General features: G+C 36.1%; 3 protein-coding genes across 3 annotated transcripts in view; all 3 read left to right on the forward strand.

Annotated features, from left to right (window-relative positions):
• Positions 1-5,102, forward strand: part of traf3 (TNF receptor-associated factor 3) — a 17,378-nt gene extending 12,276 nt beyond the window's left edge. The window contains exons 6-11 of the mRNA XM_082142611.1: positions 89-169; positions 652-726; positions 1,777-1,869; positions 2,122-2,262; positions 3,030-3,213; positions 3,309-5,102. Coding sequence (XP_081998737.1) covers positions 89-169; positions 652-726; positions 1,777-1,869; positions 2,122-2,262; positions 3,030-3,213; positions 3,309-3,880 — 1,146 coding nt within the window. The 3' untranslated portion in view covers positions 3,881-5,102. The remainder of the gene's footprint in view (positions 1-88; positions 170-651; positions 727-1,776; positions 1,870-2,121; positions 2,263-3,029; positions 3,214-3,308) is intronic.
• A 478-nt stretch (positions 5,103-5,580) lies between these two features.
• ehd4 (EH-domain containing 4) lies at positions 5,581-18,648 on the forward strand. The gene is made up of 6 exons (XM_082142603.1): positions 5,581-6,711; positions 8,107-8,283; positions 10,391-10,488; positions 13,082-13,494; positions 15,267-15,431; positions 16,357-18,648. The coding sequence occupies exons 1-6, from the start codon at positions 6,335-6,337 to the stop codon at positions 16,912-16,914; spliced, it is 1,788 nt and encodes a 595-aa protein (XP_081998729.1). The 5' UTR covers positions 5,581-6,334; the 3' UTR covers positions 16,915-18,648.
• Positions 18,649-18,796: 148 nt separating this feature from the next.
• The window catches only part of sptbn5 (spectrin, beta, non-erythrocytic 5), a 30,985-nt gene continuing 30,720 nt past the window's right edge, over positions 18,797-19,061 (forward strand). Inside the window, exon 1 of the mRNA XM_082142854.1 lies at positions 18,797-18,958. The gene's annotated coding sequence lies outside the window, so the exon portion shown is untranslated. The remainder of the gene's footprint in view (positions 18,959-19,061) is intronic.

A 19,061-nucleotide genomic window follows, 5' to 3' on the forward strand; every position in this document is an offset into this window, starting at 1 on the left:
AATCATGAGCATCTTGAATCTTGAAAGTGTGCAGCATACAGTATGTATTTTTAGCGCATTTCAGTCTAACAGTCGTCTCTCTTTACAGAAACACAAAGAAACAGTCTGTCCTGCATTTCCTGTAGCATGCCCTAATCACTGCTCGTTTTCTTCCATTCTAAGAAGTGAGGTAAGCTTTGAGTGCACTGAGCATTACTTTTGATTTACTAACGTGTGTGTGTGTGTGTGTTTGTGTGTGTGTGTGTGTGTGTGTGTTTGTTTTTAAAAGCATGAAAAATGATGGTAACATTTTACAGTGAGGTCTCAATTGTTTACATTAATTAATGCATAACTAACATGAACTAATAATGAACAATAATTTTCTTTTAGCCTTTGTTAATGTTAGTTCATGAAAATGTTTATATTCATGTTAGTTCCCAGTGCGTTAACTAAAGTTAACAAATACAACATTTGATCTAAGTAAATGTTGAGATTAACGTTAGCTAAGATTAATAAATGCTGTAGAGGTGTTGTCCGTTGTTAGTTCGTGCTAAGTAATGTTGTTAACAAATGAAACCTTATTGTAATGCTACCAAAATTATTTGAGTTGTAAATGAAGGGTGAAGGCAGATGAATTGTGATGTATTTATAAAATGAATTTGTCTCCTATAGCTGTCCAGTCACCAGCATGACTGTCCAATGGCCCAGGTGACCTGCTTCTTCATTCGCTACGGTTGCACCTTTAAGGTGACTTTCAGTCTCTGTTACTTGACCAGATATTGATATTAAATGACATTCGAAATGTACTAACACTAGCAGTACTGTAGTACTTCAATTTTGATAATAACTTAATTTGCTTCGAAATGTAAAGTGTGTGTGTGTGAGAGAGAGAGAATGAATATCTATCTATCTATCTATATCTATATATCTATCTATATCTATGTCTATATCTATCTATCTATCTATCTATCTATCTATATATATATATATATATATATATATATATATATATATATATATATATACATACACACACACACACATATATATACACATATATACATATACATTTATATATATATACATATATATATATATATATATATATATATATATATATATCAAATTACATTTTACAATTTGACAGTTTTAACAGTTTACAGTAAATTTGTACATTAACATAACATAATAATAAAATATAGAATAAACTAAGAAATATAGAATAAACAATTACTTGACCAGATATTGATATTAAATGACATTCGAAATGTACTAACACTAGCAGTACTGTAGTACTTCAATTTTGATAATAACTTAATTTGCTTCGAAATGTAAAGTGTGTGTGTGAGAGAGAGAGAATGAATATCTATCTATCTATATCTATATCTATATATCTATCTATATCTATGTCTATATCTATCTATCTATCTATCTATATATATATATATATATATATATATATATATATATATCTATATATATATACATACACACACACACACACACACACACATATATATACACATATATACATATACATTTATATATATATATATATATATATATATATATATATATATCAAATTACATTTTACAATTTGACAGTTTTAACAGTTTACAGTAAATTTGTTCATTAACATAACATCATAATAAAATATAGAATAAACTAAGAATTTAATATGCAGTATATTATTATTGTTATTATGTTGTTATATAAGCCATCATTTATATCTGAAATTGTTGTAGTTTTTTTTCTTTGCAGTCTAGACTAATAATATGGTTGTAATTATTTTAAAGGGGCTGAATCAAGAGATGAGAGAACATGAGTCCAGTTTTGCATCTGAGCACCTGAGAATGATGACAGTCAGGAACACCACACTAGAGGCCAAGGTATAACAATCAACGCAGATTTCATAAACTTTATATTAAATTTGATATATATATATATATATATATATATATATATATATATATACTTTTTTTATTAGTATGTAAATTATATATTTATAGTTACAATGTTTAACATATCAGAAATCTTTTAATAACATCAGTTTCCGGTGTGAAAATGAATATGCTTTTTCCTGTTCATATTTCCATCATGCATGCATGCATGCATATACACTAATTAATCTCTCTGTGTAGGTCGAGGACATTAGGAGCGAGCTGATGGAACGCTATCAAGTTCTGCCCAGCCTCAGCAGTCGTCTTGCGGAGGTAGAAACGCAGTATGAGGAGATGAGAGAAAAGAACAGGCAGCTGGAGCAGAAGCTAGTCAGCATGCAGGTGAGAGCTGTCACCAAGTAGTGGTTTTCTTTTCTTTTGAGTCATTTGGTGAAGATAAAAATAACTTCTACTTTGTATAAAGTGAAGCAAGTCTGCTGTACTGTGCAATACCTCTGTCTGACTAATTCAGTGCCTTTGCTTTATAACATGTCTTCTACAGTTGGCTCAAAGTCTGAGACCACACTGAAAATACGGGATTCAAAATGTAATTTAAACCTGGAAATAATTAAAGTTTAGGATTTTGAACAATTAAAGAAACATTACAAATAAGAAACATTTAAGATTTCTATGTCAATAATTAAATTATTGAATATGACATTTATAAAAAATGTACTGTTTTTCAGATTAATAACAATAAATATTTTAGTATATTCGATTGATTTCAGTAGGGTCATGTGATGCTGAAAACTGCTGAAAATTCAGCTTTGCCATCACAGGAATAAATTACATTTTAAAATTAAAATGGAAGCATTTTATTTAAAATTATAATAACATTTCACAATATTACTACAACCCTAAACTTTTGAATGGTAGTGTATGTACATTGTATGTACAACGTAAATTGTATACAATTCATTCAATATGTATACATTGCAGTTACGTTATTATTGCTATTTTCATGTGCAAAATAAGCGCATTAAGATGTGACTTTTTTTCCAAACTTCTAATAAAAATACCTTAAAGTACCAGAAACCCTGCTATGACAATAGAACTTTTGGCGGAAACCCCCTTTTTAAACCGTTCTCTATATGTGTTCATGTGTGTAGATGTTGATGAGCGCTCACTCAGAGAAACTGCTTGAGGTTGAGATGGAGCTGCGGGAGCTTCGTCCACTGCGAGCTATGAGGGATGAGGTGGAGGCTCTGAGAGGGTCTGTGGAGAGCATGCGTTCAGTTGTATCTTCTCTCGACTCGGGTCGTGTTGGTTCCAGTTCTGGTTCTCACACCCTGGGTAAGAATGCCTCAATATATATGCCTACATTTTTTATCACAATATATTGCACGACATTGATGATTTCAGTTAACACTTTTCGATACTGTCGTCAGGCTCCTTAGAGCAGCAGCTCTCACGTCACGATGACATGATGAGTGTCCATGACATCCGGCTGGCGGAGATGGACCTGAAGCTGCAGGTGCTAGAGACGGCCAGCTTCAATGGTACCCTCATTTGGAAGATCCGTGACTACAAAAGGCGGAAACAGGAAGCCGTGGCCTCCAAAACCCTCTCACTCTACAGCCAGCCTTTCTACACGGGCTATTTCGGCTACAAGATGTGTGCCCGCGTTTATCTCAATGGGGATGGAATGGGTAAAGGCACACATCTCTCGCTCTTCTTCGTGGTCATGCGTGGGGAATATGATGCCTTGCTGCCATGGCCATTTAAACAGAAAGTAACATTAATGCTAATGGACCAGGGGCCGGCGCGGAAACACTTAGGTGATGCCTTCAAACCGGACCCCAGTAGCAGTAGCTTTCGCCGGCCCACTGGTGAAATGAACATCGCCTCAGGCTGTCCGCTCTTCGTGGCTCAGACCGTCCTGGAGAACGGAACCTACATCAAAGATGATACCATCTTCATCAAAGTGACTGTAGACACCTCTGACCTCCCGGACCCTTGAATCTTGCGTCTTCATTGGGTTCAGCTAATATCGAGTCACGCAGCCCTCCCAGCCAAGACTTCGCTTGAGAGAGGAAGAACCCAGGACAGGTTTGGATTTATAACAGTCCGAGCCGTCAGCTTGTGCTCGTGCGTTGGTGCGCTCTTCGGGAAACAACAGTGCCTTGCTGGGCCTTTAGTTACAGCCTTTAAGAGGAGGTTTGAGCAAGTGAAATCTCCCATGTCAACCACATATAAGATAAAGTGAAGAGTAATACGTCAACTCTAATCAAGCAAGAGAATGTTAATGTCTCTGGATCTACAAGACAAGGAGAAATGGAAGCGAATGATGTGTTGGTTGACTAACATCCAGCCCAAAGTGAAACAAAAATCTGTTTACACTCGTCAATTGTGTTAGCCTTCAGTGAGTATGAATGCGTTTGAGGCTAAAAGTCATCTCTCAAATTGGTTTTTAAGTCTGCAAGGTAACCCTTCATCTTTGGTAATCATGACAAGTTTAGTATTTGGTGGTTTTTTGGTGGTTTTGTACAATATGCAAATAAGTACTTGAGCTGACATCTGTGTTGTGGTGGTGTTTTGAGAACAGTTAATATGGAGAGGAGTTTTGTGACTAGAAAGTCTTGTTGGTGAGGGCAGGGGTGGATGTGTTTCTGTGAATAGTAGATATAAAGGACCTGACTATGGAGCATTCATGAAGGACTACATTGGCACTAAACAGTGAACCTGCAAGGGTTCCATTGTCAAAAAGCAAAACCTCAGTTTTTATGCATGTAAAACCTATTCTTACATGACTTAACCTTCCCTGTGTTTACCACTTTGACACATTATTTTTTGTAATGTTCTAATTAATAGATGCTATGCATCAGAATCTATTGTCCTTTTGTGTTTTGTATTTTATTTTTTAAAACAGTCTGAAATAATGCCTTTATGCCTCCAGCCATGCTGCCAGAGACACATACAATAATCCAGATCATTTTTCATGGTAGGGATGGTTTTTGCACAAGTATTGTTTGAATGTGTAATATATGTATAAATATATCAATATAAAATTGTTGAAAAACATTCTGAATTCTGTTGTTATGGATGCGTCAAGCTGATATACAAGAGAACTGAAATTTACCTGGCTGTTTTTGTAATCAGCCAAATCTCTTGCTAGAAATGGTATAAATTCCAAAGTGTTTTTCTTCTAAACTGATACTATTACATAAAACTTTTTATTGTAATTGTTTTATGAAGTCTTATAATTGGTCTAATGAGTGGGTTGCAATCATTGAGTGGAAAGCTCAAACAAAAGTTTCAATGGAGATACTGGTCCATATTTTTTTTTAATAAATGTATTAATTATCAGAATTAATACCTGTAATACAATTTTAAATCCGTTTTTGCTGTTTCTGTAAAATGAAATGAGTACCAATAAGAAAGTTACATAACATTACATTAGAGGTCTTTAGCAATAATTTACACCTGACTAATGACATTAAGAAATCTTGATAACCTTTGAATTAGAAATGAACCGTTTTAAAAAGTTTATAAAAAATTATTATTTACACCCATCCTAGCTGACCAATTAGGGATAACAACCGGGCAGCCTAAACCACGCCCATTTTAACATGTAGCCTAATCGATTCCGCACCAAAAATATATATTTCTATTAGGGAGCAGGTGGCATTTTTTGTGACATGACTCGTGTTCTCTCTTTATTTTAAATAGATAGAATCAAATATTTTACGAAATATATAAAATGTTAGATAACAGATAAAAAAAAATAACTGGTTTTGAAATATCTTGGGCATTTTTTGTCACTTTCAGTGGCATTTTGCTGGTGAATTTCTGTCCCTAGTTGCCATTTAATCTCTAATAAAATAAAATTATCTGTTATTTCATTGCTTACCACTAGGTGACGTAAATGTACAAGCCTGGCTGCTCTCGGGACGGGAGTACTTGGTCTGTTCAGCTATTATAGCGTGGAATTTCAGTCACATTGTAATAAATTAAAAGTGCGCCAGTCCATAATCGGGATTTATTCAACAGATAGGCTACACTAGTAATGTTTATCTGTTTTGTTTTAAAATGCTTTTTAAAAAGTTTTGTCAAATTATTTATTTAAATTATGTTCTGTAGCCTACTACTGCGAAATGACTGCGTGAAAGCATTTCATTCCTCAAATTTATCTTGTGGATTTTGATTTTCCCCATGTCAGCAACTTAGTTTCAGCCCTGCTCGTTTTCCCGAAAAGAACAAGCAGTCAGCAGTGCCAGTGCCTACAGATTCACTACGCCCTAATTCAACTCCACCCTAACAACCCGCCCTCAACAGCGGGAGAAACCAGTGCGTCAGTGTAGCTAATGAATATTCAAACCTAGAGTCTGGAGAAAGAGCGTCACATAAAAGGATACAGGTGAGGTCACGACGACAGACACAGTCACAGCTGGACACTACTCGCTGAGGCCAGTAGATGGGCTATAGTGTTACTCCTGAAACAAATCAGGTTTTTTTCTTCACAAGACTCAAAAACTGGAACCGTTTTAAATTCCTCCAGTTTAAAAAAAAGGGAACTAAGCTTGCATCACGTATAAAAGAGAGTTCTAAGAGGAACGGCAACATGTTCACTTGGGTAAATAAGGAGCAGGGTGGAAGGAACAAGGAGGGCGACATGTTTCAAACAGTGACTGAAGGACTTCTGGGTCTTTATGCTAAGAAACTGCTGCCTTTGGAGGAGACTTACCTCTTCCATGACTTCCACTCACCGGCGCTGGAGCAGGCGGACTTCCAGAGCAAGCCCATGGTCCTCCTGGTGGGACAGTATTCCACAGGGAAGACCACTTTTATAAGGTAACGCATTGCTTTGAGAGAGATTTGTTAGAAAGTCAGCTCTTCAGCAAAACGCTTAGTATAGTTTTCTGCCAGTGAATGAATGAATAGTAGGTAACACTCTTTAGAGTCCTGGGTGGTTACGCATCTTACACTTTTTACGTAAGGCTAATAGCAGTAAACATGCAACTAAACCAAAACCCAATACTAACCCTATAGTAAGTGCATGTTGTTTTAGTAGTTTGTTTAATTACACTGTAACAAGGACACCGTAAAATAAGGTGTAATCGAGTAGTAATGTCTTGCAAGCCAAGAATGGCTTTATAATAGTATTAGACACAGTCACACAACTATATTTATTGTGACTTTGGATTTATTTATATTTAATTACTAATAGAACAGCATGTACACGCGTTAGGTTCAGTACAGTCAGCTCTTTGTGGTTACTGCAACAGGCTGCAAACCCTGGGTGTATTACAGCTTATGCCAGCTCACATAGTCCATTCATATGTGAAGAGAAGCAGAAGGCTGGAGAGTATGCAAACAACTCATAAAAGCATCATTATTCTTCTTATTGACTTTTTTGCTGTTGGTCAATAGCATCCAGCTTTGATGTATGTGCTGGGTCTAATCGGATCCTGTGCTAGACAGGGAGTCTCTGAATAAATAAGAAAATCCAATAGCTCTGTGAGTCGTGTTGAAATCCTCTCAAACTAGAACTGGCGTATTACTAGCTCAGCCGTTCATAATCTTAAACATTAGGTCATAGTTGGAAATGATGGATGTTTAAGCTCCACATTCCAGTCTAAAGAGTAATGAAGTCGCTATACGAAGTATACTATAAGTTCTTGCTTGTATGTGAGTATGAAAAGCCAAAACAAATTGTGTTTGTATAATTTTTTTCACCTCTCCACCTGTAAAACAGTTTTCAGTCATACTTTTGCTAAAAGTTCTTCCATTACATTACACACGTGCACTAAGGAGACATTTAGCCATATTTAAATGAATGCAGTTTGATTTATAATTTATGTTCAATTTAATGACAAGCCATGTGTGTTTATTTGCTTGGAAACCTTTGACACTTTCTCATCCTCTGGCAGGATGTGGTAGGAATCTATGATTTGGCTAGGAAGTTACAGGAAGAGTGAGAGACTGATGGATAGGTCTGTTTTCACATTCTAGCCATCATCCAATGGTTTTGTGCCACTGTTTAGCTTTGATCCTTGATCAGTTTTTATTGAGTATCTTTATTTTATTGCATTCTGTCTCAACTTAAAGGTAGGACTGTAAATTATTCCATTCATTTACTCTCACCCAACCGTGACATTTTGTTGTCAGCATGTGCTGTCACATTGATTCTGCCGCTCCATTCAACAAAGAAGTGTTTTGTTAATACTTAACCTCTCTCTCTTGCAGGTATCTTCTGGAGCAGGATTTTCCAGGGATGCGAATTGGCCCTGAACCAACGACAGATGGATTCATAGCTGTGATGTACAATGAGAATGAGGGGGTTGTTCCGGGAAATGCTTTGGTTGTGGACCCCAAGAAACCTTTCCGCAAGCTCAATGCATTCGGAAACGCCTTCTTAAACAGGTAAATATCAAGCGCTCAATCGCTACTTTTTAGATTTCAGTTTCAAAGTTTGCAACTGTAGTATTATTTAATATGGCTTATTAAAGGGATAGTTTATCCAAAAATTTAAATTGCCATCAATTACTTAGTCTTATGGATTTGGAATGACATGAAGCTGTCATTTATGTTTGAAACACAAATGAAGATATTTCTGTCCCTCCATTGAATGTTGATTCCAATTCAATTTTGACACTTCAAAAAGTTCATAAAGAGATTGTAAAAGTATTTGAATCAAGCAGTTTAATCCAAGACTTCTGAAGAGGCACAGTCACTTTATGTTATGAATAGATTTAATTTAGGCTTTTATTCAATTGTTCTTGCTTGACGAAGAAGCAAGCACGCTTCTGTTTACCCATTTTTGGGCAAACTAACCCTGTAGAAAGATGGGGCTGAATAAATTGATAGCACCATATTCCAGTGTTCATGAGATGTTCTGTCAAGCTTAAGCCAAGAGAATGGTTGTTAGACATCATGTCATCTGGCGGGATAATCTAGAATGTGGGCACATATTCTTGCTCGCTACATTCTGTGACGAATGTCCCTCTTAACCGGGTCGTTGCCAAAACAAGGATTTTCTATTTTCTTGCTTTGGCAGTGGCATAGGATAGCAATATGTCTGTTATGGCACAAGTGCAGTTCAAGGTTTACAGCATAATTATAAAAAGACAAAGCATTCATGTTAAATACACATTATTGCTTTGTAGTTTTGCATATCACTTCCATTCCATTAGGTTTACATGTTTCTCTCCACAAAACATTCTGCCGCTCATTCATTTCTTCCTTTCATCCCATATTACAGGAAAATATTTTCAACAAACAAAGTGTCTCAAATACTGTGAAAAGGCCACTTCTCCTTTTAGGTAACCAAAGCTGTTGCATGAGCTACCACAAGTTTTAATGTTTAATTTTAGTACCTAGACAGTTAGACAAAGGGAAAGGGTTTTTTCCCCCTGTTTGCTGGATATTTATGTGGAGGGGAAATGGGTAAGTGCTTCTTTGACAGTGACCACTATAGAGGTCAAAGGCACACTTTACAAAGAACATCTCCTCTCCTCCAGAGGAACCTCAAAACAATGCACTTCGTTTCCTGTGGATCTCGTTGTGCGTCATGTGACTGCACGTTTAGGCACAGCAGTTTCTTTCTCTCATTCTCTCTAACACATTTTATCTACTGGCTTTTTGAATAAAAATGCATGTGTCATTTTCTTGAAAAATGAAACTTGTTTGAATGCCTCTTCCTCTATTTCTCAACATGTCCTTCTGCTTTGCAGCTGACAGGTGATGTTTGATCACAGATGTTGCAATTTCCTCTTAGGTTTTGTTTTTAAAAAAAAAGACAGATCCTCTAAGCTCACTTGAGACAATATTGCAATCTTAACATCACCATAATATTCCCTCAACATGGAGATATAATATGAAATAATAGTTTTAGTTACATAAATATATTTTTCATTTGTTGAATATCTGTTTTGTTTTTTTCTTCTAAAAGTTTCCCCAAGGTTGTGGAATAGTTTACCACTGTCCATTAGATCCTTCACCTCAGTCAACCTGTTTAAAAGCAGTGACAGCATTGTGTTCTGGATGGATGCATGCAATGTCTTATTTAAAAAAAGAAATAATTAGGTTACATTCTAGGTTTCAAAAATTTCATAAAGTTTGTCTCTGTTAATATGCGGTCATATTAGCAATATTTCAGCTAAACTCTGGGGGCGAAAAATGTCCATTGTCAATAGTGTAGCATCATGTATGAATAACAGCTCACACAGAAATCACTTTCAAGCAGCTTGCTGTTAGTCAGCACAAAGAGTTAGTGTGACCAACTTGAACCTGAGCAATTTTTTTTAACTTATTTTATTTTGTATTTTTATACTCTATTTATCACTGCTAGAGTGTCCCATTTAAATGGGTCAGGCCTGATTCTTGTATCTTTGAAAGAATTTTAAAAGAAAATGCATCTCATCTGTTTCCCATGACTCAGATCAAATTAGTCAACTGACAAATGTAGTGATAAAACCAGCATTTCCAGTGATAACATGAGGTGATGAACTCTCTCCATCTGTCTCGATAGGTTCATCTGCTCTCAAATGCCCAACCAAGTTCTGCAGAGCATTAGCATCATTGACACACCAGGGATCTTGTCTGGCGAGAAGCAGCGCTTAAGCAGAGGTCAGTGCCTGCAATACCTACTGTACAGCAGCAGGATGTTCATTCTGGTCTTTATAGTGTCTTAGAGCCAATCCATCTTGTATTGTGTTATAAACAAAGGCCGGGAGTTATGCACAGACTTGGTCACGTGGCCACACACAATGCAACAGGATAACAAATGACAAAATGTACACCATCAAATGCACCCCATTTCTTCTCTTGACAGTTTTCTCAAGTGCTCCTCCAAAGATGTTTATTAGAGAATAGCCATTTGTTTAGGTAAATCTTGGTAGAGGGAAGATAATGTCACATGACCAACACAGCATGAACTGCGCTGTTTAGCTGGCTGAATTCTTCATTCTGAAGTCTGTCTGTCTGTGGCTATTTCTCATTGAAAATAGATGCATTACAACAGACAGACTGGTTCACTCCCTAGAGGACTGAATCTCGTTTTCCCAGAATAAGGAACAATCATAATGCTTTAGTCATTAATTTTCATTTTAGTCACCAGATCTGGCCTGTTTCTTTGTAAATTTCCTCTGTTGTTTCCGTCCCTGTCTCCCATTACATGACACCAGCAGATACAATGGAAACCCTGATGAGTGTGTGGTGTTATGATGTCAGCATTTTTCACTTTCTTTTTTCCTCTTTTCACACTTCTGGGTTTACATCAGCATTCTGGCACCACAGTATGTAACCAGTGTTTATGTGTTACAGGATCATTAACAAGCATGCTTTGTTTTCACACAGTTTTTTATATTTTAACTAAAAAGGCAGAGTACTACCGAGAAGCAGTTTTTAACAGTTGTGGGATATGTCTGTTATGCTGTATAATATTTATCTATGAAAATGCACAACAGCAGAGGTACAGTAAGGCGCAAGAGGGTCTGCAAACTGTAGATTAGGCCTGGTGGCGGAGCCGCAGAACCGCACAAATGTACGGACGCAACTTCGGCCATGAGGGATAAGACACATGGGCGTTCCACATCTGTTCTTGCTTTAGCGCCGCTCAGCTGAGGTTGCATTCCTCTTACGTTAGCATCTCTGACACATCTCGCGATGCACCATTGGCCTTGTGCATCAATCATATTTGATTTTTAATACGACTATGAATTTTCTACAAAATTTGAAAATAACAGAATTTTTTACTGCCAGACATTTGTGTTGTGGCTGCTTTAAATTGTGATACTTATTGCATTCTTTAGATTTACAAATGAGGGCAACATATTTGTATTTAGGCTGCTCGTTATAGAAGTGTTTAATTATTATGGGAAATAATGCTAGTAAGTTGACGACTTCTGGTGTGACTTATGCTGTACAACCATATCATTTTTCTTCAATTTTAAACTGTTTAATGTTGGTCATTATGCGCTCAGTTTTAACTGTTTGTCAAAAAGTTATTAAAAATGGAAAAATGATAAGGGAGAGCCTTTTCTTCTGTACTAAGCTGCCTTACATGGAATACCATTGATGGTTCCCACACTCTAAGAGTAAGCACTGAGCTCCTCCTTTGTAAAATCTTGGCAGAATGTTTTTTAAAAAAAAATTATAGTGATGTGTAATACATGCCATTGTTGTTGGAGCAGCGTAATTTCCTCATGAGCATTGGGTGGTTGAATAAGTTGGATCTCATTGTTTCAAATGAATTGATCAACGATACATGTGAACGAAGGCTGATATGGTGTCCCTGTCTCTACGAGATTCTCATGGTCATGCCAGGTCTGTGACCTGAAAACTTATCGTTACACCCTTCTCTCGTCCTGTTTCTTCCAGCTGCAGAAAGAAAGGTGTAACCATTATTTATGCATGAAGGGCAGTTTAACAAAAAAAATGTCCAGTTGTGAATTATCAATTTCAAATGAATTTGTGTGTGTGTGATGTTTCCATAATTCAGTTCAGTTCAATTCACATTTATTTGTACAGCGCTTTTCACAATACATATTGTTTCAAAGCAGCTTTACCTAAAATGCATGTGTCTACATTACAATTTAGAATGATCTGTTTATCAGAGGTGACATGAGTGTTTTAAATATGAATTTTGGTCTTAGAATTTAATTTTTATTTAGTTATTTTAGAAGGTTTATTTGTTATATATTATATTATTTTTATTTGATTATTATGCATATTTTTTTCTTAATATATATTATGTCTGGATTTCCCAAACTGGGGTTTGTGAGTTGATGAAAAGTGAATAATTAATTAAATCATATATAAGTTAAAATAAATAAATATATATTTAAAAAATAAAAACAATGAAATGAAATGAAAATTTGACACTAAAATATTTTTACTTGTTTACCTGCTTGTCATGTGACCATTAACCAATATCAGAGAACCATGAACATGTGAATGTGCTGTTAAATTATTAATATATTAGCTTAAAATCTCAAGGGGGTTCTTCAAGTTAAAATTTTAGGTCAAAGGGATCGGCTGACAAAAAGTTTAGGAATTCCTTTGTTGTACCATTATGTTTTAGTATTATGTTATTTTATACTATTGTTTTACTACTGCATTTGTACGTCACTATGGTGTGTAACTAATGTGTACCTGTGTACTAATGAAGTATACAGTATTTCAATTCTTATTCTGTTCCAATTATATTTTTCCACTACAGGCTACGATTTCTCTGAGGTTCTGCGCTGGTTTGGAGAGCGAGTGGACCGTATAATTCTTCTCTTTGACGCCCATAAGCTGGACATATCTGATGAGTTTTCTGAAGCGATCAAAGCTTTCCGTGGGCAGGATGACAAAATCCGTGTGGTATTGAACAAGGCCGACCAAGTGGACACTCAGCAGCTGATGCGTGTTTATGGTGCACTGATGTGGTCTCTGGGGAAGGTGATCAATACTCCAGAGGTGGTGAGGGTCTATCTCGGCTCTTTTTGGGCCAAACCTCTCCAAAATGCTGAAAATCGACGTCTGTTTGAAGCTGAAACACAAGATCTCTTCAGAGACATCCAGGGTTTGCCTCGCAACGCTGCCCTGCGTAAGCTGAATGACCTCATCAAAAGAGCTCGTCTTGCTAAGGTAGGTTGTCTAAGTAGTATGTAGTAGTCACAGCTTCTGTAGAGGTAGAGGTCTACACAGAAATGCATTTTGATGTTTTTAAAATTGGTTAGCGCCATTTTTATTATTGTCTCATCAGAGTATTAGTACTGTCTGCTTAATATATGCTAACACTTTATTGTGATGGTCCCCCAACTGACGTTCTACTGACTATACATGTCAACTACTTACCCGAACCCTAACATGTAACCTCCCTCCATTTGGGAGGTCTTTGTTACTGTCCAGATTATCCCTTCTTTATTGTCTCCACCAACATCCCACCTCTCCCAGAAGGCCCGTGAGTCTCCTGAATATAGAGTTTTTGCAGGGTGGGATGTCTGTCTTTATTGTGCTTGATATAAAATAAAAAGTGCTTTAAAAAGTCCTTAAATCTGGTGTTCATCAAAGAATGGGAACCCTAAAATCTACATTATATATTATTTTGACTTATTTTATATGAATCAGAATGAGCTTTATTGCCAAGTATGTTTACACACATAAGGAATTTGTCTTGTGACAGGAGCTTCCAGTGCAGTAGAAAAGTATAGGCATAGTGCCGACATACATATTTTTAGTGTTAATATATTTAAGCCTTGCTGCTTGTAAAACCCACGCTGAAACTTTCCAACATCGCTGCTCATTGTCTGTTATTTTGTCTTGTGTTTGACCTTAGTTCAACCACTATTGTTTTTGGCTGACTGCACTGTTCGAACTTACAAATTGTGCCACATGAGCCCCAATCAACACAACCTGGTTGCGTCGTGCACTTAAATCTGGACGGTATAAACAATTCACATGGAACCATGACAGAAAGTGCGTCTTATCTCTTCCGCAATATTTTCCAAACACGTTCAGCAAACAGGAATCCTGTAGCCCTGTGCATGCCTTCCTGTAATGGTAAAGCCATGTGAGGCAGTTAAATGCCTTCTCCATCTCCTGGAAAAGCCCAGAAAAGTCCCTTTCCGTGGTACAAAGGAATGTGTGTAATGTGCTCAAAGAGAGCACAGCCCTTATTTTTCCTAACCTCTCCACCCCACTAAGTCTTGCCACTCGTCATGTTTACGCCTTTCCTGTCCTCCTCGAGCCGCCAATCATCCTTAAGAGGAATAAACATAGCATAAAAGGAAAAAGCCCAACCTTAATTTAGATCTCTTGTGGTGTACTTCCTCTATATTGAGGAAAAAGTTTGTATAAACACAGATGCTTTTGAATGTTCCTTTGGCAAGGACACTTCCAAGGTGTAAACACAGAGATGGTGTTTGATTATGCAACCATCCTAGAGTAACAGGAGGTGGATGTCATGTGAGAAAAAAATGTCTATAGTAAGTTAAACCATAAGCCTTCCCCCAAACCCCATCACTGATATTAATCCTCTGCTTTTTAACGAAACTTCAATCTTTGTGATTGCATTTTGACTCTTAGATTACTTTCATAAGGATGTAACATTTATTTATTTATTTTTAACTTTTTTTTTTATTTGAAGTTTTATGTCATTAATTAGGTTTTGCTTTAAATAGTTTGACTATAGTTTGCAAAAATGCATCTTACTTGTAGTGATTAAATATTAGGTCAGTGTAATTTATTATAATAGAATAAGAAATTCTGTTCTATTCTATTTTATTATAATTCAGCTTAGGGGGCCCGTTTTTTGCATATGGGCCCAGGGCTGACTTGCTACGCACCATTGTTCACACCATACTTTTTTATGAACTTACTGACTATAATCTGCTGTGTGTCTGCTGTGTGTTTTATAGGTGCATGCTTATATCATCAGCTACTTAAAGAAAGAAATGCCCTCCTTGTTTGGGAAAGAGAAGAAAAAGGAGGAGCTGATTGCCCACCTGCCTGAGATCTATCAGATACTGCAGAGGGAGCACCACATCTCACCTGGAGATTTCCCTAATGTCATTAAAATGCAGGTAAGGCCTGGCCTGTGTCCATGGAACATGGGTAAATATTAGATGTTATATTATAGCTTCAACATATGTTTACAAAGTAAACAAAACTAACCAGGATGCGAGCTAACCAGCATTTTTGATCTGTTCTTGCATGCATGCAATTTCCACCAACTGCTGGTTATTAAATTATGTTAATTAGTGCAGATGTATGATGGATTCCAGGCTGTAGATCTGAGGAATGTTTGTTTTGTTCAGTGTTTTAGCACAATGCTTGAGTCCCTTGGGGGGTCTGCTTGAGTCCCAGCCCTGCTATTGCCTGTAGAGCAGGAACAGTCCGTACTTTCACTTTCTTCAGGTCTTGCCTGAAGATGTTTAGCCAGCATGAATCTCTGTAGACACTAGCCCCACATGAGAAATTGCATTGAAATATATGTGAAAATAAGATTCCAGTCAAGCACTGTAATGCAGTTTCACATAATTTTCCAGAGATTTACAGGCACGCATCTCACGTTCGATCTTACACATTTAATGAACCCCAGGGATGCATTATTTTATTTTATATGAAAAGACAGCAGTCATTAACTATAATAACATTCGCTGATTATTGACTAACACATGTACTAACAATAAACTTTCCGACCAGACAGCTTCCAGGCAGCACTTGAAAGATAAAGGCCACGCTCTAAATAGAGCCGCAACTGGCGACATTGATTCACTCCAGAATTAGACATCATATCACTGAACTAAGCACTTCAGGACTTGGATGCATCATTTTTTAGGCCTTACTTTATAAATCTGTGTCTGTCAGGATCTTTAAACACACGTTATTAAAAATGTAAATGAATAATGAAACCAATATATTCCGATAACCCAGTGTGTTATCTGTTAATGCTATATTCATTTGACATTAAATGTCTCCCTCTGTCACTCACATCTACTAATGTAGGAGCAACTGCAACACTACGACTTCAGCAAGTTCCCCTCTTTGAAATTGAAGTTGATTGAATCTGTGGACAGAATGTTGTCCACCAAGATCTCAAGCCTGATGAACATGATCCGAGAGGAAGAAAGCAAACAGCCGTCTCAGATGGTAATGGGTGGAGCCTTTGAAGACTCGTCTGACGGGCCTTTTGGCCATGGCTACGGTGAGGGTATCAGTGCAGGGGCTGATACTGAGGACTGGATCGTAAGTCGCGACAAACATCGCTACGATGAAATCTTCTACACATTGATGCCTGTCAATGGGAAGGTAACTGGCATCAATGCCAAGAAGGAGATGATGAGTTCTCGCCTGCCCAACACCGTACTGGGAAAGATCTGGAAGTTGGCAGACTGTGATAAGGACGGGATGCTGGATGATGAAGAATTTGCTCTCGCTCAGCACCTTATTAGGGTCAAACTTGAGGGATTTGAGCTCCCTGCAGAGCTACCAAATCATCTAGTGCCTCCGTCTCACAGGAAGGACCCCACCGCAGACATCTTGTACAACCATCAGGAGGATTGAGCACCTTCATATATGTATTTTCATCAGCCAGCTGCTAGCACAAAATGGCCTTTGAAAATTGAAGCCTTAAAAACTTAATTGAAAGAATTGAAGTTTTATTGGTTAAGCCATCTTTTGTATTCAACAATGCTGTTGATGGTCAAAATTAGACAGACTTCTGTGACTTTCATATGCCTAAGAGTGGGTAATTTGGAATGTAATTTCTTTAACTCAGAGTTAAAGAACAAATTTATTAATATTTTTGAAAGACACGGCATACACATTTAAATTACAGCCCTTAGAATTATATGGTTACCGCTAAATTTTATCCCTGATCTTATGTTATTTCACCATGTACTTGCAGATTGTGAAAATAGATGGCAGTGCGGTTGTAGAACATTTTATACAGTGCTTTCAAGATGTTATATTACATTTCATTTGAAATAAAAATGTTAGTTGTAAATTGTGCATAACAGCAGCCAAAAATAATCTTCCTATACATGACAAACTGTCACAGAGGCACTGACAGAAGTATCCATTCATCTCACTCATTCTGACACAGTGTGAATATCCACAGATGTTACCTAGCTATTCAATTAATTTTGCAGCACAATATAGTTTTACAGTTTCTTTTTTACATCAACCTTTTCCTTGAATGCACACTTTTCGTATGAACTTGAAAATGATCCTGAATCCTGAAATAGACTGTAGGGAAACTGAAACAGTATTCAGTCTTTCATAATGCAATTAAAATTTGGCTCATTATTAATATTTTAGATGTAACTTTTTAATAGAAAATTACTACATACACTCTTTTCACATGCTGGGATGTTAGATATTTTTCATGTTAGATATTTTGATTTATTGAATTACATGACATATGTAATAAATAAATAATACATTTACACATTAATAACAGCATTATACTGAACAGCACTGAGTTTTGCCAAAGTTTTTTGTCTATAATATTTGTCTGACACTGACTAGTTAGTGAAGAATTATAATAGTTTATAGCTGCAAGCATTTAAAGAAATTAAACAACTACATTTAAAAAATAATTCTTATAAACTATTCTACAATTTCATTTTTTTTTCGATATATATATATATACATACACATATTAAAAATATTAACAATGTATACAATGACAGAGAAAACTTAAAATTAAATAGTGTTTATATTTCTGAGGTTCAAAAGAACTTCTGTTGTATAATGAAATCAGTTTTCATCATGAAAACGCCACTATGCTGTATATATATATTAATACTGCCGAAAGTAAATGTGTTAAATGTTAAACACTGTTACAATAATTATATGTACATTTTAATTAATATACGTAGATGGTTTCTGTCAGCTCAGATGTGGATTACATGAACTAGACTATGTAATTATTTGACATGAGTTCAACTTTAGTGGCTTGTGAACATGAAAGATCATGTTTGAAATTAAGATTACTGTAAAAAGTGATTACAGAAATTCTTTTCATGTTTTTGGAACAATTAATTACATTTATATATGTGTTTGATGGTATTGCCTATACTTTAATGAGCCTTTGGCATATATATAACCTCCATCCATCTGTTAATGTGTAATTGATTGTAAAAAAAAATAAAAAAAATAACAGATTTTATATTATACACCCTTTTTAAAAAGGGAATGTTATAAATGTTTCTATTTCATATTAAAATTGTTTCACTTTATTTTGAAATTTTAAATCTTGAATGTGTTGCCTACTAAATCTTTTTTGAAAAGTAATCTCAGCTGTTTCAACCCTGATTCAATTAGAATAGCATTGGCATGACTGTTCCTGGATTGGCATGTAGAGAGGTGTGTGCTGCTGAATTGCATGAAATAGTGAATATGACTGCAACCTTTACCCCCAAAGTAGCACATTGCTAGGTGAGTGAGAATTACCCTCCCTTTCAGTTCATTACAACAGCATCAAAGTTCAGTTCAGTTCCTCAATACTGATCAGATCGGATTACTCTCAAATTATCCATTTTTGCCATGATGAATATCTAATTATCTTTGACTGTTTAAGAGTTGAAAACAATCCTTGAGAAGGGTAAGTGAATTCAGTTTGTTGTATGCTGTGCATCATAAGCTAACTTACAAAATATGTCGTAATTTTTAGCATGTTTTTTATTAGTTGTGGGAAATTCAAATGA

The sequence above is a fragment of the Leuciscus leuciscus genome (genome assembly GCF_965113295.1).
Source record: "Leuciscus leuciscus genome assembly, chromosome: 17".
In the NCBI taxonomy this organism is placed as follows: Eukaryota; Metazoa; Chordata; class Actinopteri; order Cypriniformes; family Leuciscidae; genus Leuciscus; species Leuciscus leuciscus.